A 24,422-nucleotide genomic window follows, 5' to 3' on the forward strand; every position below is an offset into this window, starting at 1 on the left:
TAGAGAAATGGCTCAAAAAATGTGGGAGGTTGTTATGGAAAAATAATGCACCAGTTTAGTTACCATTTAGTCAATACTCAAAGTACACCCACCTGCAAAAAAACTCCAAAGCCCAGCACACCTGTCCATTATTCTTGAATATTAACATTCCATAGACTCACTGGTTTAAGAAATATGTGTAAATCGGGAATTTCAACTCCATTTGGTGCGATCACCAGCAACAACATGTCCTGGGTAGTGTGAGGAGAATGGTGGTTGCACCCAGTTAGGGGGAGAAACCTGTGATTATATTCCTGTATAAGGTTTCTCTAAACAAAGCTCACTGTGGTGGTGATTATCATTTGTCCCTGATATTTACATGGCAATGATTTGTAAATAGATTAATTACTACTGTTAGTCTTAGAATTTTTACCAAAGCCAAGATGCATGGCAATTATTTAAAAATGTCCTGTATATAATACCTATCACTTAGTGCACCCCTAGATTGCTGGAGGAAGACAGAAGCATCAGCCCTGTAGCTAAGGGGAGGCGCACATGAGAGGTCACTGCCCCCCTGGAAATCTCTTTCCCCACCTCTCCTGTAGAAATAAGATGTGTTCCAGTTTTTTTCCCTCAGTTTCTGAGTTTCCTCAGATGAATGATTGTAGTCCTAAGGCCCAGAGTTGTAGTCACAATTCCAGTAGCCCACGAAGGATGTGTTATTGACTGTGTTTCAGTTAAGTGAGTGTGGTGACTGCATTATGTTGCTGCTATAATAAAAGATACCAGTAAGAAAGTGTGTACAGAAACTGCATCTGCAGGGAGGCATCCAAAGTATATGAAGCAGAAAGGGGGGACATAGGGCTCTGTGCTGGAGTTTCTACAACCAGACCCTGCCTACCAGTTTGGAGGGGGGAAGAGGAGAGGACAGAGTTCCTTTCCAACTGAGAGAGAGGAGAAAGGTCCTTTTGGAGTGTGTAAGAGAGCATGGATAGGCTGACTAGAACTGGAATGCTCCTGTAGCATCCAGAAGAAACCTTAGATGAGCTGTCCACTGTCTGTGACATAACTGCAGTCAAAGAGAACCCCCTAGATTGGCTGGCAACAGGATTGTGAGTACCATTTCTATTAAAGCTGAAAAGGCCTTTTGTTTTCTTGTAGGCTGTATGCACAGCCTGGCGATGCTGGTGGAATGGGAGCTGCTATGGACTTTAGCAAATCTGGATTTTGCAATTGGAAAATTTTCTTAATCAAACAAGAAAACTGCTTAATCCACTTGAATGCAGTGGCTGATTGAAGAAATGCTACAGAGTTGGGGTGTCTTTTGTTTTGTTTTTGTTTTGATATTTCTTCATTTGTGACACTTAGGGTCTAGACACCCCAAAAGGAGTTCTGGGGTCTGAATCCCAAAGAATGTGCAATTGAATCAACTGGTTGTATACAATATTACTGTGTTTAAATATGTCAAGCAAGGTCTCGTATGAAAACCTGTAATGTGCTGAACCTGTTGGTTATTATAAGATACGTATACAAACTGTGGTTATGAGTTTATGTATTTGTGTATATAAACCTGTGCTCATAATTTGTGCTGCAGCATTCAGCTACACCTCATTGCAGGGAGGTGAAACAATCAGACACACAGGGCTACCTCCCCAGCCAGACAAGACTAGCTCTAAGTACTTAGCATTGTACAATCCAGAAATGAGAAGGGTGGACCATGAAAATTAATGGGAAAGCATTGAAGCAACTTGAAACTGAAAAGAAAACCTTAGTAAAAAAAAAAGGAGGGAATTCCCCCCCCCACACACACCCACCCACCCTGAATAACCATGAATCACCATGCCAAGAAAGAGAGAGAGAGAGAGAGAGAAATATTTTAAAAACAGGCTCCTCGGCACCTATAAGAAATCCCGTATCATGAGGAAAGCTCCAAAACTTGATGTGAAGATCCAACATGCAAAATATTTACTAAATATTTATTCAGGTTATTCATTTGGTCAATAACTGAATTATTAATTTGATTATGATATTTATTTTACCATCACTTCGTTTTAGAGTTGCCACAATTGTTGCTTTGATCTCACCCTCACAAATTGAAAGAAAGAGGTACTATTTAAAAACCTTGGCAAAATACTGATCGTCCACTCAGCCACAAAAAACCCATCCCATTTGAATTTTGTGTCTTTTTCACTGTTAATAAGTCTGATAGACATGCCTGCGTTTGTAAACACAGTGCTCGTAGCCTGTCTACACTAGCACTTTAAAGCGCTTAGACTTGCTGCGCTCAGGGGGGTGCTATAACACATAAGTGTAGACAAGCCCTCAGACTCACTGCCACGGGGTGCAGCATAGACATACATTTAGTTCTCTCAGCCCTTACAGGCTATGTCTACACTTCATTGTAAATCTGGGTCAGTGGGATCCAGGCTTGTGGCCCTGGTGCTTCCAAACCCATACTTGAGCATTCACACTGCATTGGAAACCTGTATTTACAATTTCTGGACTCAGGTCTCATTGCCATGCTAACGTGTCCATACTGCACTATGCAGACTGTCTGATTTGGTTCTATGGCTTGAGCTGTGTCCATATTGCAAAATGACAGGGCTTGGATCCAAGTCACAATGGGACTCGGGCTCTGACCTATCCCTTAGCAGAACTTGGATCCATAGTGCTTGCTGACCCAAATCAGACCGATTTGTGTGTGGACGGCATGGGGACTTGGGCTCAAACCTGAGTCAGAGCCCATGCTTAGGATATGTCTACATTGTAAAAATAAACCCTCAGCAGCGAGTCAACTGACAGGCTCTGGGGCTTGTGCTACAGGGCTAAAATTAGCCATGTGGACATTCAGCCTCAGTCTGGAATTTGGGCTCCAAGACCCTCTCCAATGGCTGCATTAGGCACCTGCATTCCATGTAATTGCAGGGGACCTGACATGGTGACTCAGTTACTTGTCCATGGTGACAAATACGGCTACAGTGGAGCCAGAACCTGTCCTACCTGTGCAGAGGATGCCAGTTTTGTTGAGAAAAATGGTGTGCTCCATACACTGTGACCTCACACATACAATACATGGGAGACCACGCTGTTCAGAGGATGCCATTTTGCTCAACAAAATGGCGTCCTCCAGAGAGGTAGAGGCCCCGGAATTGAACTTTGCACGGAGCCCCCATGGAACAAACGCTGCCCCCTCAGCCAGAGCCCAGGCTCCAGCGACAGCCCAAACACCTATGCTGCTATTTTTAGACCCATAGCACAAGCCCTAAGAGCCCGAGTCAGTTGGCCCTGGCTCTGAGACTTACTGTCATGAGTCTGTTTTCACAGTGTACAGGTACCCATAAGGTGCAGGGTAAACGTACCATTTGACATCCAGGAGTTCATCAAGCTCTCACCTAGCCTCATTAGTCCCCACCCCACCTTCTCAGGTTGGGAGGCAATAGATTATGACACAGGCAGGGCTGGGCCCAATGCCCTTTACAGAGGCAATCACCACGTGGTAATATCCTATCACATAGAAAAATGAGATTAACATATCCCTAAACAAAAAGCTTATGACTATGATTTGTACACTTGTTAAAATGTCAGAAATAACCCTTTCTAAAACATTAGAAATGCTACTTATTCTTATAATGTTGTTTGCTACAGGCCCAGCATAGTGCTATTCCCAGATCAGCCCAGAGCCAAGACTTTCTAGAGAGGACCATGGGAATTGTAGGCTGTAGCAGGGCATTCTGGGAAGGAGTGCCAGGAAAGGAGCCTTCCCTCAGAGCAGTAAGAGACAGCAGGCTTGTCTCATGGGTTTCTCCAGGTTGAACTCTAAAAGCTTGGGCAGCGACTAAAGGTGCCTTAGAGCTAGTGTATGCCAAAAGAGAGGAGAATAGGGCCGGTGGGTCTTATTTTTGTTTGTGGACTGGAGGGGCTTTGTTTGGCAAGTGCTTTTGAGATGAAGAAGGTGCCTTGTGGACTGAAGCAGGGCTTGTGGAAAGCCGAGGGTTAGCATCTGCTTCCTTTCAGGGTTTCCAGCAGAGGGCGGTGGCTTGATTTGCTGGATTCTTGTGACCAGGCTGGCTGTTTGTTATTGGAACTTTGCTACCTCAGAAGGGTGAAGCTCAGTTTGATTTAAGGGCTAAACCACTGCTACAGAAAATGGAAACTGAGGCAGGAGCTGCATCACCAGAGGCGGAGGTAAGAGCTCTATAACAATACTGTTACATATTTACATATTTTAGACATATAAAGACCCTCACTGTTACTATCCAGACTGCAATCTAAGTGAATGTCAATGTATTTCCAAGTTTCCAAAGAATTAGCACATTGACTTCAATATTTGTGCAGCACTAAATGTTTTACAGTGAGAAGACAAAGTCCTTGCTCGGAAACACTTTCAGTAAAAATAACAAATATGCACCCTGAGGAAAAAATTAACCTAGAAATATTATAGTGTGGTAACAAAAGAAAATGCTCCTTTTTAAAAAATACAAACTGCTTTAAAAATTGCTGATTAAATTCCTTTTGTAAAATTCAGCTTATTTTCAACGTTATTTTCCAGCCCTCTGTTTTACTGCAGCTGGGCAGCTATCATAAATGTGCATGTTTCTTCTTGGTATAGGCAGAAACCATATATACCCTTGTAAACATTCACTCGCTACTACCTGTCATTGTTTTAGTTTATGTTTTACAGTAATTTAATACAGTCAAATTGCAAATGACCTGAAAAGTCACTGTCTTCCATTTCTTGGTGTATAAATTACATTTGTATATGTTTTTAGTGAGAATGTTGGATGATGTGTTGTATGGAGAAGAGAGAGGTGTTTTGGGCCCCGGAGAAACAGAGTTGTTTCAAAACCCTTCTTCACTTATGCAGCATTAAACAATTAATTGTGGTTCTGGGTTTGCATCTGTTACTGCAGACAAACTCCCATTGCAACATCCAGCTAATAAATACATTTTAATAGCTTATTAATTGCACATGTTAAAGCGCTTGAAACTTAAAAAGTAACACTTGAATTTTAACAACCTCCCTTATTTCTTTTATGTTTGCTGTACGGTGTCTTTTATATTATTATTTGTGTTGCTAGGACCCTCAGTCATGGACCAGGAGCCCATTGTGCTAAGCACTGTACAAACACAACAAAAAGAGAAATCTCTTGTTAGTCTATTGAGATTATACTAAATTTCTAAAAAAAGGGGGAAGAATCCATTATAAATACCCCAGAACTGCTGAGGTCTGTTCCTTTTCAGACATAAACAAGAGACATTTGAGGAAAGCAAAAGACAGAAATTGCAGCTTTTGTTTGTGTCTTTCCCACTTGCAAATTAGCTGATAGGAAGTTACAGGCACAACACAATCTTATTGTGACCTGCAAACTCTTCTGTGTATGTTAAGGTGTTGATTTTACCTTGCCTTTTCTTATTGCAGCAGTGTTGCAAAATCAAATGCCTTGTATACTTAAGCCAAACTTTTAAGACAGAAAGCAAAAAAAGAGAAAGGAAAGAGATGAAATAAGGAAAAATGACACAACAGGGTGGCTGGGAAGGATAATAGTAACTCCAACCATCAATCTGGGTGCAGCTGAACCTAATGCAGATAGTGGTATTAGCTGGTGTGCTCTTCTTGTTCAGTCAGGACTCGGGCTAGTCAAAGAGTTTGTGTTTAAACTGTTTTTTAATGGAAAACTGGGTGTTTGACAAAACATTTTTCAGAGAAAGTCTTTGCTTTCTGTGGGAAAACTTAGGTTTTATTTATTTATAAATATATTGTCAAAAGAACATCTGAAAATCCAAATATTTTAGCAAAAAACCAAAATATTTAGATTCTGAAATGCCATCTTGTAGTTCAGGTGCTTTGTGTTCCCATTTTTCTCTCTGAGTCAAGTGCTCCAGCCATACTTAAATTCCCATTATACACTGCTGCCATGAGAGTACCATGGTGCACTGTTTCCCCTCACCAGTGTAGTCCAACCAGTGGGCCTTGCCTATAGAGCACCATGAGGCACCCGAACTGCAGCTCCCATAAAGCACTCTAGCAGCATTTCAGGATTGAAATATTTGGCCAAATCCCAAATATTTCAATTCTGGATTTTGGCCAAATATTTCATTTTTTTGACAAAAACAAGATAGGATTTTTTGGTCAACATTTCCCAGCAAAGGGCAGTGGGGCGGGAGGGAAAGGAATTCCAACCAGCTTTATTTGGGACCTCTGTCAGGATGAGGACCCTGGAGGTCCAACAAATGGTAGATTCCTGGATCCCAGCTGAGATACGAACCTGAGATTTCTGCTGCCACCCTTCACGGGTGTATCAAATTTCTTTCCCTACTTTATCTCTGTCTGGGTCTGGATTTTGGGCAGAGGTTCAGGTCATTTTTTACTATATCTGAACCAGTTTTCCCATCACTAATTGTCCAGCATGTGTATGCTGTCTCATAATAACTGTCATTCTGGTTAGAAGTTTAAAAGGAACAGAATAACTGTTTGTTAAACCCTAGAAAGTCAGGGATAGAATTGCTGTTTGATGTCCACCTTCCTTGCTTTATGGATCATCCAAGCTTTAAAATGTATTTTTCTTCTAGTGGTCCATCTTCAGTATCAGCCTCACATTGGACCTTACACTCTTTATTCTGTTCTTTGGCTTTAAAAGTCACAGAGGAAATAAAACCACCCTCATACTCAGCATTTTCTATTCCTTCATCAATGGGATATTTTCCCTTAAACCAGGAAACGTAGGTGTCACATGTATTCCTTCCACATATAAAACAGTGAAGTGTCCCATCCTCACCAGCCTTTAAGTTGCTGCTGTCTTCAGGGTGTTAGCTGTCTCTTGACTAGAGGGGCTATGGCAGTGATTCTCAACCTATTTACCATTGTGGGCTGCATCCAATACTACCCATATGGCCCTGAGGATGTCACATGGGCTGCAGGTTGAGAACCACTGGGCTAGGGCCTAAAAAAAAAGATACAGTTGTCATGAAACAGGATTATAAATAAACCTACACAATGATAAGGCCTCAGAAGCAGGGACCTTCATCTTTGCTGAATGTTAGGATATGTTTTGCTGCTCAAGTTGTAATTTTTACAGTCATATTTTTTTCTGTTCACATGTGACTGTTGCCTTTTAAGCTTACATAAATAAACAGGGGTTTAGGTCCCCAAAGCCCATATCTCATGGATGTGCTGGAGTCTGGGTCCATCCATGAGGAAGCCTTGTCCGGTCATGTTCCTTCTCTGGCTCCCTGTGGGCCTCTCCAGCTGCCCTGCCTGCCATGGACCCCAAAACCCCCACTGCTACCTTCAAGGGGTTTCCAAAGTGTCAAGAGGCCTGATACAAAACATTACTGATCAGTGTTAGTTTTTGTGTTAGTTCTCAATACATTGATTTGATAGTGTAACAAGGCACAGCCTCTCCAACCATGCCCCTTCCAAGCAAATGAATCCCTGATCCCACAGAGAGACCTTCAAGGGCATGGAAGAGGGAATGATTGCCTTCTCTCACTTCTCCGAGTAGGCTTTCCATCCCTGTGTCTGAAGAGGAAATGGGAGTGAGTAGGGCCATTGTTTTGAGATGGGAGCTCTGCAGATTATCTCAGTTTTAGGTATAATACTTGTTGATGGCTTTGTGTGGTTCTGATTTAAAGTCAGCAGGGCTGTCCTGACCCATATGCAAACTATGCAGGGTACCACGAAATTTGGGGCACCAAATTGCCCCAAATTTCCTGGTGCCCTATGCAGCGACATGCTGCTCCAGTGGCCAGCCCAATCCTAGCTAGCTGAGCCGTACAGAAAAGCTGCTCCTGCCCATGCTCCGCCCCTGCCCTGCCTCTCCCCCAAAGCCCCTGCCCCCACTCCACCCCTCCCCCTGAGCTATGTCCCGGGGGAATGCATTGGGGTCGGGCGTGCCCTGCAGTCACCAGGCAGCGGGAAATGGAGCAATCTGGCCCCAGCCCGCTCCACTCTGCCAGCTCCCAGCCGCACCCCCGAGTGAGTGCTGGGGGGCTGTTCCCCCCAGCCCCTCCAAATCCCAAGGCTGGGAGCCAGGGGAGTAGAGCAGAGCGAGCTGGGGCCAGGTCACTCCACTTTCCGCCACCCTGTGAGTGCGGGGACGGGCCTGCCCTGCAATCATCAGGCAGCAGGAAGTGGAGCGACCCAGCCTCAACCCATTCTGCTCCACCGGCTTATGCTGGGGGGCGGTTCCCCTCTGCCCCCCAAGCCTGTTCCTGCCCCCCCCTGCAGAGGCCTGGGGCCAGCTCCCTCCCACCCACCAGCAGAGGCCTGGGGCTGCATAGGTCAACAAAAGGTCTAGGGACAGCCCTGACAGAGTAGGTATTTGTTCATAGCTAGTTGTGAAATCTTTAAATGGGAAAGTAAATACCATTTTACTTATAATATTAAGCATACATTTGTAATGGGGTAATTAACATATCAATGAGAAAGCACACAATGTAAAATTTGTACTACTCCATGGCATCCTTATCAGTATGTTCTCCTCCCCTGTTAGTCAATACAGCTCAGTGATTTCACTCTCAGAGCACATCTGACTGCAGCATACAAATAACTTGCTGTTTCATTTATCTTCTGAAACCTTTTAAACAACCCAGTTTTTAGGAGGAATATTTTGAGGTGTCACCTCTCAATTTTAGTGATTAACAATATAACCTGACAAGCCCTTGTCTCTGCAAAGCTTTGGCATCTGTACTATAAGAAAGTGAAGATAGCTAATTCAGGGCATAGCACTGAGAGCAGAAGGTGGACTAGGGTTTGTGTTGGATCATATTAAAGAAGTTTTGTATTAAAATCACAAATGAGTTTGATTCCCCAGAGTTTAAATTCCAGGGTATTACTAATTAAGAAGTCTCTTGGTTTTTGGTACTGTTTCTCTCCCTCTGTGTGAAACTTGCAAGCTGCTAATTGCGTTAGTACATTCTAAGACAGAGTCTGTTCTCAAAGCAATTCACACAGAGAGAGACTCAAAGCAATACTCTGTAACAACAGAAACAGCACCCAGAGACTCCCCGCCCTTTTGTTGTATTAACAATTGTGATTAAAACAGAGAGAGAGGATGTATGTGGATGGATGCTTGGTGTGGATAATAACTGAATGATCAGGGAGGTGCCAGCCTAAGACTCCAGTGTCCATTGGCTGAAGAAGGCATCATGTGGAAATAACCAGAGGACCCCCAGAGGGCAGACTGGAATCCACCCAACAGCCTCAAGAATGGGAGAACCAAAGAACAAGATAACATCTGGCAGCACGGAGCCATCAGGAATGTGCCATCTGCTGATTGATTCAGCAACAGCATGATGAAGCAATTCCCACAGACTGGCATAGGAAGAAATTCCTATAAAAATAGACTCTAGAAAGTCAGAACTTTGGGGTCTGATTCTGCAAACCAACTTCCAGGAGCATCAGATGAGCATCTGACAAGGCCCTGCTCCCTCCTCATGTCCAGGCCACCTAGCCAGTGGCTTGGCATGAGCAACTCTAAGGCTGGTAACTATGATAACAACCTTGCAGAACCTGTGTGTGCGCGTGTGTTTGTATGAATGAATGTGAGATTGAATGGAATGTAAAAGCTATAACTAACTGCTTACTAGGATTCTTTCTGTATTCACAATAAATGTGGTATTTTGCCTTTTCCCCCTTTAATAAGATCCTGCTGGTTTTTAATTTATTGGTATAACATTTGGAATTGAACTTCCCAAGGTTGTAAAACCTACCTTCATACTTGTATATAGATTCAAATATATTTAGTGCCAGATTCTGAGACCTTTTCTCATGTTAAGTAGTGTCTTACTCCACAAGCAGCATTGTTGAAATCAATGGGAATATTCAGAGAGCAAGGTACTACTCAACACGAGAAAGGGAAGTAGAATCTGATTTTAGGAATTAGCCAGTTCAGCTCACCTCTGAGTTTCAGTTCAAAGGCTTTCTCTGTACAGGACTGACCTATCCCCAAAGGAAACATACATAGCACTTTCAAAAGACAACCCTGGAAGCTTACATTCATTACTCTGCTAGATACTAAAAACCATGGACTGAACAGAGACATTGGATTTATGGCTTACTACAACAATCTGTAACCCAGTAACCCCTTCTTTTTGTCCTATGACTGCAGAGTTGTGAAGGGGACACTCTACCTTGAATGTCCCTTATAATATGTGCTAGCTACTTATGCTAAACAATCTGTTCCACCTTTCATTTTGGCTGGGGGCACCTTTCCCAGCCCTGAAGAAGAGCTCTGAGTGGCTGGAAAGCTTGTCTCTCTCACCAACAGAAGTTGAAGTTATTTTTTCACCTGCCTTGTCTCTCAAATGTAATGCAAGCTGTCTTACCCAGCAGGACCTCTCCCACATGTGGCATTATTTCCTTAGGTTGCATCTCAATTTTCCCCCCATAATCTTGGCACTAAGTATAGTTTAGTTTCTGTCTTACTGTTTTAAGTGAAGACTGGATATACAGGGACTCTGTGTAAGACTAATTTGACTAATAAATTACAAAACTGCGCCAAAGACATTGCTACTGCCAGGTTCAAAAGCCATCCGATATCCTTCCATGCCTGGTCACTCCAACTCCCAGTGGAAAGCCCAGACCAGGTGGCAATGGGGCCACATAAAGAACCTGCAGAAAGTTTTGCTCTTGGTAAAAGCTAAAACGTTTTCCCCAGCCTCTTACTATACTTGCAAATGCAATACCCAGAAAAAAACAGTTACCCAGTATCTCAGGCTCCTGCACATGGGGAAGAGACTAAGCTTTCAGGCCCCGCCTGGGGCCCTCTTGATTAGCCCACAAAGAAGACCCACGTGGGAGCATGACAGGTGACCCCAAAGCACCTAGCACTGCCAAAAAATCACTGCTACAAGCCAGGAGGAGAGAGAGCGAGCCCCAGTGATCACCCCTTTGTCATCCACTCCAGTTTCATAGGCACAATTTGGTAAAAAGAAAACACCAGATGTCTTGCTTTGAGTTGTTTCAATTTAATCCAGTTAAAATCTAATCTATACAAAGCATGTGGGGGACTTTTTTTCTACAATATTGCACCAGAGGATATGAATTTTTACAACATTGACCAACCTACCCCTTTCCCTGCCCCCCATGCCCAACAATAAAATAAAATAAATGTGAAATTCAATGTTTACATCTTTTAGAGCAGTGGTTCCCAGACTTGTTCCGCCCCTTGTGCGGGGAAAGCCCTTGGTGGGCCGTACTGGTTTGTTTACCTGCTGTGTCCACACGTTCGGCCGATCGCGGCTCCCAGTGGCCACGGTTCGCTTCTCCAGGCCAATGGGAGCCACTGGAAGCAGCGGCCAGTACGTCCCTCGGCCCAAGAACCTGCAGACGCGGCAGGTAAACAATCCAGCGCAGCCCGCCCGGGGCTTTCCCTGCACAAGCGGCAGAACAAGTTTAGGAACCACTGTGATAAAGTAATGGAATGTGTGTCAAAACCAAGCTGCATTAAATTTTCTTTTAATGGCCTTTAAGACAAAATAAAACCAAGTAAGCCTGAAAGTAGTGGTATCCATGACACTTCAGTCCCTGGTACAGCTTTGAAAATCTAGTAAGATGCCCATTATCACTTTCTGTTCCCTCATTTAGCTATAAACATTTTTATTCATACTTATGACTTTGAGAGGCTTCTGAGAAATCAGTACCGTAGTAACGAAATCTTCAGCTGAGATGCATGCCTGAAGTGGGCAATACTGGTTAGTCTTTCCATGCATGAGAAAGGAAACAGCAGAAATGAAAGTAACATGCTATAAGTAATTAAAGCTACAAACGCTGCATTTATAAGCATTATTTCAAGCACCCTGCACGACATCATCTTAAGGCAGAGGGTTCCTAACAGAGAGAGAACCCATAGCGATGCATCATTTTTTTTTATCCTGCTTTTACAAAAAAAGACTTCAGTGAATTTAGTACTGGAGAAAGGTGCCAGATTGAGAGCTCTGGTGACTCCTAGAACAGGTGCTACATGGGCAAGCTTTCCCACATGCCCTGCTAATATGTCAAACCCGGACCTGAAGACTAAACTTTTGAGAGTAAGTTCAGTCTCCATGTCCATTCACTCCTTGACCTCTTTGCAGACAGCAAAGAAGGGAACCATTTAAGGTGGGCTTTTGTGCAACGTAGACAATTGTCCACTAGCAAGTTGGTTAATGTCACGAACATTTTAGGCCAGACAGGTTTGAGAGTGGTGGTAGCCGTGTTAGTCTGTATCAGCAAAAACAACGAGGAGTCCTTATGGCACCTTAGAGACTAAAAAATTAGGCCAGACAGTTATCAGTAGGTGACCTTTGACTAGAGCTGGATTTGATCCAACAATCCAAAGTCTGCCCGTTCCTTGTAAAAACGTGCTATATCTCATTTTTTTTTTTAAAAAAAAAATCTATTTAAAGAGGTTAAATTGATAATATTGTATGAAAAGAAAACAGACAATGAGAGCAGACCCACAGAAGTTGATCTGACAGTGTGCACTTCTTTCCTGGGAGCTCACCTACTGGCTGGCATAGAGTGATGCAGCTGCAGTATAAAACTGTTGAGAGATTTTTGCATACAGAAAAGTGGTGACCCACAATGAAGTGACAAAAGAAAACTTTGGCTTCCCCTGCATCAGGGCGGTCACAATAGCTGTGGCAGTCACAAAGGTAAGGAAGAGCCTATGTTCAGCACCTAGATACCACAATACTTTATTAATACCTCAGTGTTTGAGGGTTTGGAATAAATAATAAATGACTATAAACCTACATAATGCCCATCTTCCCATAAAGCACAAAAATAAGACAGATTATTATAATCAATCAGAACAAAACTAAATAGATGTTGTGCTTAGAATAAGCTGTGATCAGTGGTATAGAGTTGGGCCATTCTACCCTTAAACGGGGTGGGGCGGGGGGGAGGAATCAAATGTTTGACTAAAGCAGTTACTAAGTTTGGAGCATGTGTGTCATGGGGTGCAGGTGTGATTTGTGGCAAATCCAGTTTTATTTTGCATTTAAAAAGATCTGTACTGCATTATATATAATACTGAATTATTGGGGATTGAAAACAACTTTGATGGCAAAAAGAAAAGGAGGACTTGTGGCACCTTAGAGACTAACATTTATTTGAGCATAAGCTTTCGTGAGCTACAGCTCACTTCATCGGATACGGGTGGAAGGATAAATTACTGAGAAAACTTTGATGTCAGAGACTTAACACAGAGAGAAGCTATTATTTGTATTGCAGTAGTGCCTAGGGACCTCAGACAAGGATTACAATTCCTTCATTCTGGGTGCTATGCAAATTTATGGCTGGACCAGCCTTCTCGCAGTAAAACCCGTGTGGAGGAGGGAGCAGATCTCCCCAAGTTTCTCCTCATGGACTCCTCTTGAGCAGTGTGGCTGAACTCCCATCTCCCAAGAATCAGCTTACAAACCTAACACCAGGGCCATTCATTGGAGAAGGTCCTGTGCTACATCTGGGGTCCCAGTACTGCCTCCTTGTGTCCTGCCATGCTAGTATGACTCTACTGGACCTGGCTACAACTGCCCAAAACCTCCTTTATGGGGGGATTCCTAGCAAGGGATTGGAACTGCAAAAAAGTAATTTGATCTGTGGACAAATAAATAAATCAAACTGATGTAAAAGTAACAAGGAAAGACCAAGGACCTGTTAATTTGAAGAAAGGTTTAAAATGTTACACATCTTGAGCAAACCATGAAAGAGGTTCGGGGGGGAAGAAACCTACCACTGCTTGAACAGTGTCAATGCCAAGGAGGAAAGGAACTGTGGCCGACATACAATTAACAAGATGAAATGGAGTAAAAAATCAAAACTGATCATCAGGAAAATTATCCTGACAAGCAAGCTCTATTAGACCTTGTGGAATTGTTTCCCAAGGCAGAACACAAGTCCTTTAAAACTAGATTGGAGAAAGGGAATATGCTCCATCCTGCATGAAGAAGTCTGCATTAGCTATTCTCTAATGTCTAAGATGCTACAAAACAAATGTCTTGAAGTTCTTCTGTGGAAAAAAATACTGCTTGAACTGCTTTGCAAATACCCATCTTTCTCTAGTTACCATGACACATGCTAGCATACATCTCTCCAGAACAGAGGCTTACTTTTATTTATTTAAAAGCTGACCCATTCCACATACTGACATTGTTGGCAGGCAGCTATAGAATGGGAAGGGATCTGAATGATCCTGATTGGAGGAAGGAATATGTTTATATAAGAAGTCAGAACCAGTTTTCTGCAAAGGGAAAACATTAATGTTAAAGGAATTGGGTTTGGACTTCAAGATACTTCCTTTAGGTCTGAAATACGAAATGGATCTTTTTCTACATCTTGGCAACATTCACAGGTAAATCAAATAATTTCTTGTAAAAGCTTGGGTTAACTTGAAGAAACCAGCTTGGTACCAATACCAAAACTATACAGTCATGACATATGCCTGTTTCAGGGAATTTCATAAAATTATATTGATTGTAAAACGAATGAGCACTAACAATGGGAAACCAGAGAGACTCTAGCAGTCAGAATGTCTTGTCTGAAAAAAGCTGTTTGAAACATACTGTGGATTTTGAGAGGATGGTTTTACCACAGGAGGTAGGATAATATGCACAGAAAAAGACAGTCCTTTTTCTATTTCTCACAATATTTTTTCATCAACGGAAGAAAACCCTCGTTTTAATAGCATGCAAAATGTTGAGAGCAGCTAGAAGATAATGAAAGAAAGAGGGACAAGAATATAGTCTTAACAGCCACTCTGCAAGATCAGCACTCAGCTGCTACACTGGATTCATCTTAACAATGAGGATGGTTCAAATCAACACACCATAAGTACAGTATTCCATTTTGAAGGCTTACAGCGAAGGTCATAGCTATCTACGTGAAAAGTATTCACTGTTCTAAAATTCTTTCCTGGAGTTACATTTTTAAAAGTGCTGATTTCTTGAAATTAATCAGAGCAGGTTTGTTTTTATTTGGTCTCAAAGGAGAAAAGCGTTGGCAGTACTGGAAACTGAAGACCTCCATTCCTGGGCCTAGTTTCCCCAAATTCTGCAGTTTAGTGCTTCTGGAAAGTGTTTCTATATGAAACAGGATTAGCTGGATCTCTAGTCCTGTTATCTGCTTCTCTAGAAAGTGAATTCCTGATTAATGACTAACTATTGGTCATAAGGACTTCTGTGCTCCAGGGACTAAGCTTTTGGAGATTTGTTTACAGAAAGTGGAGAGATGCTACTTTTTTGTTATTTCTTCCAACCTCCCGCTCCCTTTTAACCTGCAATCGATCTGCCTGTTATCTTTCTCACTGATGCATAGAAGATTAAATTAATCTAATTTAAACATCAGTTGGGTTTGAATTGTAAAGCCGTAACATTCCCAATGACTTCACTTTCTTCACTTGCTTGTGGGCAGTTCATATTTCACTCTGTTTCTGTTTAAGTCCCCAACCCCAACCCCCAAAATAATAAAGATGGTATAAAGTTGAGGCACAAGTGGTTAAGGGTGAATTTGAACATGGTCACTTCCAGCGGCTGTTTCTTGAACTGGTATGTGGCCTGGCGGTAAAGGCTGATCACCTGCAAGATGGTTTTGTGCATTTCCGATTTGGTGTTCCCCAGCTGTAAAACAAAATAAGAAACAGTGTCAATCTCTTAAGCAAACTGATCCCAAACTAGAGAAGTCCCTGAAAGAAAATGACAAGGTTCCAATGTAGGTGTAGCTACAATGTGCTTATTGTAAATAAAATGGTCCAGATTTTGCTAACGTGACCATCAGGTTCCATAACAGTATTAAGTGTTAGATTATAGGCCAGTTTAGCAGTTGCTTCATTCTCAGCAGTGGGGGTTTTTTTTTTGGTCTTTCCTCTTTTCCCCTGCTGGCCCAACAGTGGGATTGATGGGTTCAGGAATTGGGCGCGCACGTACGTAGATTAGAAGCAGAAACTTTTAAAGAGTGAAGGGTAAGGGGAGCTCCTAGAGCAAACTCAGCCCAATAAAGAGAGAGGCTTTTTTTTTTTTATTTAAAACAATATAGAAGTTTACTATAGAGCAGAGAGATTATATTAGGAAAATCTGAATTTACTAAACACAGGGTCCAGAATCTCCAAAATGGTGTTTTACCTTAATTTAATCTAGGTTAAATCTTCTGTACCAGCGCTTAGCAGCTCAAGGGAATGCCTAGTTCTAGTTACCAACAAAGGGCACCAATTCTGATCATAGCTACAAAGTGCATATTGTTAGGTATCTTGCAAAACCATGCATAGTGAATAACTGGACAAGGCGGAGGTCACAAATGCACCCAACTCCTTCTTCACTTGATGGAAATCAGATTTTTGTTTAAAACGTCATTTCTGATGTAGGCATCCAACATTAAAATGTTAATGTCTCCATAGAAATGTTTTCTGTCACATGCCTTGACATTTCATAGCAGTTGCATGAAATAGAACACAATCCACAATAGGAAGAGAACAGGTTAAAGACTCTTTGTATAAGTATTTAAGTTAGCAGGACCTGATGAAGGACCTAGATGAAGCAACCTTAGAACGGATAGTGATTATCTTGGATAACTCATGGAGGACTGATGAAATTCAGACTAATATCTATCTTTATGAAAGGGAACAAAAGAGGACCTAGGGAATTACAGACCAGGCAGCCTAACTTCAATTCATGGAATGATACTGGAACAAATTATTTAACAGTAAATTTGTAAGCACCCAGAGGATAACAGGGTTATACAGAATATCCAACATGGATTTGTCAAGAACAAATCATGCTGAACCAACCTAATTTTTTCCTTGACAGGGTGACTGGCCCAGTGGATGGTGGGGAAGCTGTCAATGTGATAGGTCTTGATTTTAGTAAGGCTTTTGGCACAGCCCCACATGCTGTTCTCATAAGCAAACTAGGCAAATGTGGTCTAGAAAAAAATAGGTACAAAACTGAAAGCCCATACTCAAAGAGTAGTTATCAATGGTTCACTGTCAAACTGGGAGGATGTATCTAGTGGGGTCCCACAGGGGTTTGTCCTGGGTCTGGTACGATTCAATATTTTTATTTAATTATTTGGATAATGGAGTGGGGAGTTTGCTTATAAAACATGCGGATGACACCAAGCTGGGAGGGGCTGCAAGTACTTTAGAGGATAGGATTAGACTTCAAAAAGACCTTGACGAATTGGAGGACTGTCTGACAACAAGATGAAATTCAATAAAGGCAAGTGTAAAATACTTCACTTAGTAAGGCAAAATCAAATGCACCCCTCCAAAGTGGGGAATAACTGGCTATGTGGTACTACTGCTGAAAAGGATCTGGGGGTTGTAGTGGATCATAAATTACATATCAGCCAACAATGTGATGTAGTTGTGGGAAAAAAAGGGATATAATTCTGAGATGTGTTAACAGGAGTGTCATATCAACATGGGAGGTAATCGTCTCGTTCTACTCAGCACTGATAAGGCTCTGCTAGAGTACTGTGTCTAGTTCTGGGTGCCACACTTTAAGAAAGATGTGGGCAACTGGGAGTCCAGAGAAGAGCAAAACAATAAAATGATAAAAGATGTAGAAAACCTGACATGTGAGGAAAGATTTTAAAAAAAGTTGGGCATGTTTAGTCTGGAGAATACAAGACTGAGAGGGCAACAGTCTTGAAATATGCTAGGATTGTTATCAAGAGGATGATGATCAATTGTTCTCCATGTCCACTGAAGGTAGGACAAGAAGTAGTCGGCTTAATCTGCAGCAAGGGATATTTAGGTTCCACATTTGAAATATATTCTTAACTATAAGGATTGTTAAGCACTGGAATAGGTTTCCAAGGGAGGTTGTGGAATCCCTGTCTTTGGAGGTTTTTAAGAACAGGTTAGACAAACACCTCTCACTGATGGTTTAGGTATACATGGTCCTGCATCCATGCAGGGGGGTGGACTAGATGGTCCCTTCTGAGGTCCCTTCTAGCCTTACATTTTTATGGTTTTTAAATTAAAACAGTAAACATCTGTTACATCTTTATTTCCAATTCAATACATTCTTGTATTTATAATATCATCTGAGATACTTGTATGAAAGTCTTTATAGGCAGAGATGAGAAAAAGGCCATGCAAAACTGGGTAGAGCAATGCTTACATGTCATGACAATGGCGTGTAACAGGGATGGACTATATTAAAAGAAAGAGGCTGTAATTAAAAGCAATGACAATCTAAATAAACGTTCCTTCAGACTATTAACTGTGAGGAGAGAAAGCAAGCATGCAAGATTGCAGAAAGGGAAAGAATCATAAGAATCTGCAGTTACAGATGAAAAAAAGATTTGTTAGGTCATTCAGTTCATCTCCCTACCAATGCAGGATTAAAGGGACCACATTTCAGTTTCTGTCTCAGAGTAGGGCAAAAAGGAGGGTTTTAAACAGAGATATGAAGATGGGGTATAGTCAGTGATTTTAGCAGTATCAGAATTCCCCTACAAGACATGTTTTTCCTTTGTGGCCATAAAGCTGACTATTCCCCAAAGATTTTTTTTTTTTTAATTAAACAAATTGCTACAGCATGTGAGTTTAAAAGACAAATAGCAGCCAAAATGTCATGTTCATTCGGTTTGTAAACAAATCTGTGCATTTGCATAGAGAGAGACAAAATACACCAACAATAGGGACGTGTGTGTGTTGAAAGTGACTCCCTGCTGTAGTACTCCATTTTCACAAGGAAGAATACTAAGGGTGCATCTACACAGGGATAAAAGACCAGCAGCGCTGGCATGGCTGCAGCTATTGCGGGTCAACTGACTGGGGCTTACAGGGCTTGTGCTGTGCAGCTAAAAATTGTTGTGTAGATGTTCAGGCTTGGGCTTGCAGGGTCCCAGCGCTTGGGCCCCAGCCCAAGTCCGAACATCTACACCAGGGGTCGGCAACCTTTCGGAAGTGGTGTGCCGAGTCGTCATTTATTCACTTTAATTTAAGGTTTCGCGTGCCAGTAATACATTTTAACGTTTTTTAGAAGGTCTCTCTCTGTAAGTCTATATGTTATATAACTAAACTATTGTCGTATGTAAACAAGGTTTTCAAAATGTTTAAGAAGCTTAATTTAAAATTAAATTAAAATGCTGATCTTACGCCACTGGCCCGCTCAGCCCACTGCTGACCTTGGGTTCTGTTCACATAGGCTGGCAGCAGGCTGAGCGGGGCCTGCGGCTGGGACCATGGCTGGCAAGGGGCCGACAGCCAGAACCCCAGATTGGCAGCGGGCTGAGCGGGGCCGGTGGCCGGGACCCCAGACCAGCAGTGGCCTGAGCGGCTCGGCTTAAGAGAATGATTCCTTATCCTCACACCAAAAAAGGAAAACTGTGTCCAAGGTGATTTTTTGGCCTCTTTGTAAAGGTCTAATGGGTCTTAAACCAAGGCCTAGCAAGCTGCCAGGCAGCAGATGGCACTATGCTGCCACCCAGCAGCAGCTATAATCAGCTTGTGCTCCACTACCCATGACCTATTGTGGACACAGACCATGGGAAGAGCTATCTTATGGCTCCCAACCCTATATAAATAAGGGGCATTCCAAGAAGTATCCAGGCAACAGTGTGGATCTCCTATAGTTGCCACAACCATTCCTGCACCCTGTTCTGTGACCTTGGCTTGATTTAGACTTCGCCTCCTAACCCAGACCCTGAAACCTGATTCTGACTCTGATCCTTGGTATTGACCCTGGCCTGGAACTTGACTGTGAACTCTTCTGCAACTCTGACTCTTGTCTGACCACCACTGTCAGGATCCTGACACCCTTACTATCTCTTTCAAATGTCTGATTTGATAGCAAAAGTCTCCATGGCCTAGTTTATACAAATTGAATCAATCATTCATGTGTCGGAGCAACAGCATACACACAATCGCAAGGATGAGAGTATCCAAATTACATTATAAACACATTATGACATGTAGAATTTCCTCTTGGATTACTAGCTATTTCCACACACATTTGTTTCCCTCTGAAACATTCTATTATGATGTTTGTTATCTTGATTTTTTGGAGATTACATAAATTTTCCCTTTCTGAAATGTGTCACGTTAACAAGGGTAAAGTGAACCTTCGATTCATAAACAGACATATGTAGTCTTTTTTTTGAAAATGTGAACTCCTGATTGAACTTTACTCCCTAGCGTGTTCGCAATCTGAACTCATTATCTCCTCACCTTCCCTTGAATAATGGTCACTTATTATAGTTGGTTGGAAACTTTAGGGCTGTAATCAGTTCTTCTCTTTTCTCTCTTGTTTCCTCTTGTTGGGAGCCAAGGATATGGCAGATAAAATGCACTGGCTACTTTGGTTTTCACCACATTAACTTGATGAACAAACTCTGGGGACACACACACTCCAGGAAGCATTTAAAATAATTGTAATTGATTTTTGAAGGAAATCTGTTATGCCAAAAATGTGAGAAACTTGGTATAAACAGTTTGTACTTATCCTAGTAATGGTGACAGCATCAGTAAGACCTAGGGGTATCACTTGTCTAATTGCCAGCGGCATCTTTAACTGGACCCTTCACTTTCACAAAAGTGCGGAGGTGGGGTTATACACTTTCTACAAGTTCGTGAGATTATGTAACCTGTTTAGCCCATATTTTGATCAGTTAAATTAACTCCAGTGAAGTCAGTGGAGTTATTCTGGATTTTCCCAGATGTTCAGAAACACCACCTTTTCTCTACCTCAACCCTACTTTTCATTTTTGTCCCTGCTCTTCTAGCTCCTCTAGTACTATGTACAGTATTTCACAAGGGTGAATGAGAATTCCCTGTTTATGGAGCAAATGTTCCTAACTGTATGGATAATCAGGATAAGTGACTGAACAGAACTATACAGAGAATATTGTGTGTGGAAACACAGTGATTGAAGACAAGAGGTCACCTATGTCAGTTTAACTTCTGTAGCCGGAAAAACAATGGAGCAAATAATTAAGCAAACAATTTACAAACATCTAGTAGATAATAAGATAAGTAACAGTCAGCATGGATTTGTCAAGAACAAATTGTGTCAAACCAACCTGACAGCCTCTTGGATGGGGTAATAAGCCTTGTGGATAGGGGGGAAAGTGGTAGACATGGTATATCTTGACTTTAGTAAAGCTTTTGATACTATCTTGCAGGACCTTCTCATACACAAACTAGGGAAATGCAACCTAGATGGAGCTACTATAAAGGTAGGTACAAAACTGGTCGGAAAACCATTCCCAGAGAATAGTTATCAGTGGTTAACAGTCATGCTGGAAGGACATAACAAGTGGGGTTCCGCAGGGATCAGTTCTGGGTTGGGTTCTGTTTGATATCTTCATCGATAATTTAGATAATGGCATAGAGAGTACACTTATAAAGTTTGCAAACAATACCAAGCTGGGAGGGCTTGCAAGTGCTTTGAAGAATCAGATGAAAATTCAAAATGGTCTGCAGTAAATAGGATGAAATTCAATAAGGACAAATGCAAAGTACTCCATTTAGGAAGGAACAAATCAGTTGCACAGATATAAAATGGGAAATGACTGCCTAGGAAGGAGTACTGTGGAAAGGGATCTGGGGATCATAAGCTAAATATAAATTAACAGTGTAACCCTGTTGCAAAAAAAGTGATGATCATCTTGGATGTATTAGCAGGGGTGTTGTAAGCAAAATACGAGACGTAACATTTCCGCTCTACTCCGCGCTGATTAGGCCTCAATTGGAGTATTGTGTCCAGTTCTGGGTGCCACATTTTAGGAAAGATGTGGACAAACTGGAGAAAGTCCAGAGAAGAACAGCAAAAATGCTTTAAAGGTCTAGAAAACATGACCTATGAGGAAAGATTGAAGAAAAAAAAAATGGGTTCTTTTGTCTGGAAAAGAAGAGTGAGAGGGGACAGTTTTCAAGTACATAAAACGTTGTTAGAAGGAGGAGGGGGAAAAATTGTTCTTCTTAACCTCTGAGGATAAGACAAGAAACAATGGGCTTAAATTGCAGCAAGGGAGGTTTAGGTTGGACATTAGGAAAATATTCCTAACTGTCAGAGTGGTTAAGCACTGGAATAAATTGTCTAGGAAGGTTGTGGAATCTCCATCATTGTCTAACCTGCTCTTAAAAAACCTCCAAACACCTGTCAGGAATGGTCTAGATAATACTTAGTCCTGCCATGAGTGCAGGGGACTGCACTAGATGACCTCTCAAGGTCCCTTCTAGTTCTCACTCTGAATGTTTTCACTCTGAAATGAGGAAAATCCTGTCTCTGACTATGTCATGCCTCAGAAACTCTGCAAAAGTGAACTCTGGCTTTTCCAGGGAGGTTATTAATAAGGAATGAGAAGGATGAGGAAAAATGAAAATCTCATTTATTTGGTTTAATGATATTTTAATGATGTACTTCGACCTCAAGATTACTTTAGAAAACTTCAATACTTCCCTCTTGGGGTAAAGAAAGCTCAGCAATTTTCCCTAAAATGAATCACTGCAGACAAGTTATACTTACAATTTCACCAGAAAGAAAGGAGCTTTTAAACCACTTCTGAAATGGGATCTTAGATTTAAAAGTTTATGTCCATAATGTAATGTAATATAATTTACATACGTGGCTGGAATTTCAGTTCCCCAGCTGGTCCTGATAGAGAACTTCCTTGCTGTAGCTTCCTCTGTTCCATAACCTGAGGGGTAGGATGGGGAAAATAAAACAAGAGGGGTCTGAGAACTCAGCAGCATCAGCTTCCTTTCACCTTGCATAATTCAATGCTCTTGACAGTGTGTGCACTCATTACATATGATCTTCACCAGTGGAAACATACAGAGTTCAGCTTCACTGTTTGGTGTAATCTGGAGTTATAGGTTGTATCCTGCTGCAGGAAAAATGAGTTTAACATTCACCTGCACCCCTCAAGGCTCATACACTACCTAAAGGGACAATGACTCCAGAAGTAGCACCACTTTGCCTTTCTAAAATTCAGCGAAAGGCTCAGCAAACGGGAGGAATCCTCCTATTACAGTGACAGTACCTGCTGAAGTTCCTGTTTCTGAGCCTGAAGCTGGTCATGCTGTCTCTGTAGCTCTTCCTTCTGTCGTTGAAGATTTTCTGCCTTCTTCTGGAGTTCATCTTCCTGCTGCAAAATATGCGTTTCAAATTCCTTCAGCTCCTCTTCGGTGAAGACCTGCTGTTGATCCAATGTCTGCAAGAAAATGTAGAGAACTAAGAACCTTCCCACAGGAATAATAAAAATACAACTTGCAAAAGGAAATTAGTAATCTTCACAATGCTATGGCTACTAGCTGGATTCTAAAATTCACCAATACAGAAAATTTTGGTTTGATACTTCCAAAAATATATGGTACTGTGAAGGAATTCATCACTATTACTTATGAGGAGATGGTTTGAATCCTGCTCAAAATTTGGGATGAGGTGGAAAAAATTACTTCTCCTGCTTTTAATTGAACTCTGTCCTCCATCCAATAAAATCCATAGCCAAAATGTTTTTTCTGTTTCAAAGGCCTGCGCAAGCAACAGGCTTTCAGATAATCCATATGATGCCACAAGATGTATTCAATTTATGTTCTTAAACACCTAGATTACATTTTATTTAGCTAACGCCTCTAACCATGGTACGTAGGCACATACCAAGGATGAGGAAAAATGAAAAGTCAGAGACAAACATGCCACTTAGTTTCATGATTAGACTGATGGTAACAGTACAATCTGTTCCTCCTGGAACATGCTATGATTACCTCCCAGCTATCTGGCTCCAAAAATTCTTTTTTCTCTGTAGATTTCAGGAATTCGTGTAAAGTTACTAACCGGTCCTTGTTGATGTCAATCTAGTTAAAGCAAAAACAAAATGTAACACATCTTTTACCAATACAAGAGACTTTGAGGGGGTTGTACCTACATTTATAAAGCAACTTAATCATGTGATTGTTTTTTCATGTTAAACCAGATCTACTTTCATTTTCAAGTGCAAAACAAACTTTTTTCATGGATTCTTCTGGGGGTGGGCGGGAAAAGATCTTACACTTCAAGATTTCTAAACTTCCTTGGGAATATTCTCCACAATCCTAGTACTGAATTATAAATTAATTACCAAGAGAACTGACACAAGTATGTACAATTTTCCTGAGAAAAGATTTCACAATTTATTTTAGTGGTGCTAATTTAGCAGGAACAAGTAGTGTCTACCAGGGAGGCCAATCCTCAGGCTGGCTAAAAACATGCCAACTGTCAATTGGTTTTGATTCTGCTTTCCTTTCCAAATGCTTGCTTTACTACGGTTTCTCTCACTGGAATGTCTCACTAAGACATTAATTCAGGATTCGATTGAACACAGTCTTATGTTTCTGAGCTGTCCCAACTGCAAGCCAGGATTTCTAATACATCTATAACCTCAATATCCAGGATTTAGTTCTCTTGGCCTTTCAACTCCAAAAGACGCTCACACTAAAAGCTGACTGAAAACTTGCTGCCAATAATTGTGATCC

The 24,422-nt window shown here is 41.6% G+C and overlaps 2 protein-coding genes across 2 annotated transcripts in view; one reads left to right on the top strand and one right to left on the bottom strand.

Annotated features, from left to right (window-relative positions):
* The first annotated feature begins 3,822 nt into the window (after positions 1-3,822).
* Positions 3,823-24,422, top strand: part of PIK3C2A (phosphatidylinositol-4-phosphate 3-kinase catalytic subunit type 2 alpha) — a 173,260-nt gene continuing 152,660 nt past the window's right edge. Inside the window, exon 1 of the mRNA XM_084629854.1 lies at positions 3,823-4,164. The gene's annotated coding sequence lies outside the window, so the exon portion shown is untranslated. The remainder of the gene's footprint in view (positions 4,165-24,422) is intronic.
* The window catches only part of NUCB2 (nucleobindin 2), a 48,298-nt gene continuing 34,807 nt past the window's right edge, over positions 10,932-24,422 (bottom strand). The window contains exons 10-13 of the mRNA XM_084629855.1: positions 23,676-23,765; positions 22,952-23,122; positions 22,534-22,606; positions 10,932-15,579 (exon numbers count right to left, since the gene is read on the bottom strand). Of these exons, the coding sequence (XP_084485981.1) occupies positions 15,458-15,579; positions 22,534-22,606; positions 22,952-23,122; positions 23,676-23,765 (456 nt within the window). The 3' untranslated portion in view covers positions 10,932-15,457. The remainder of the gene's footprint in view (positions 15,580-22,533; positions 22,607-22,951; positions 23,123-23,675; positions 23,766-24,422) is intronic.

Source organism: Lepidochelys olivacea (assembly GCF_965140295.1).
Source record: "Lepidochelys olivacea isolate rLepOli2 genome assembly, chromosome: 6".
Classification (NCBI taxonomy): Eukaryota; Metazoa; Chordata; order Testudines; family Cheloniidae; genus Lepidochelys; species Lepidochelys olivacea.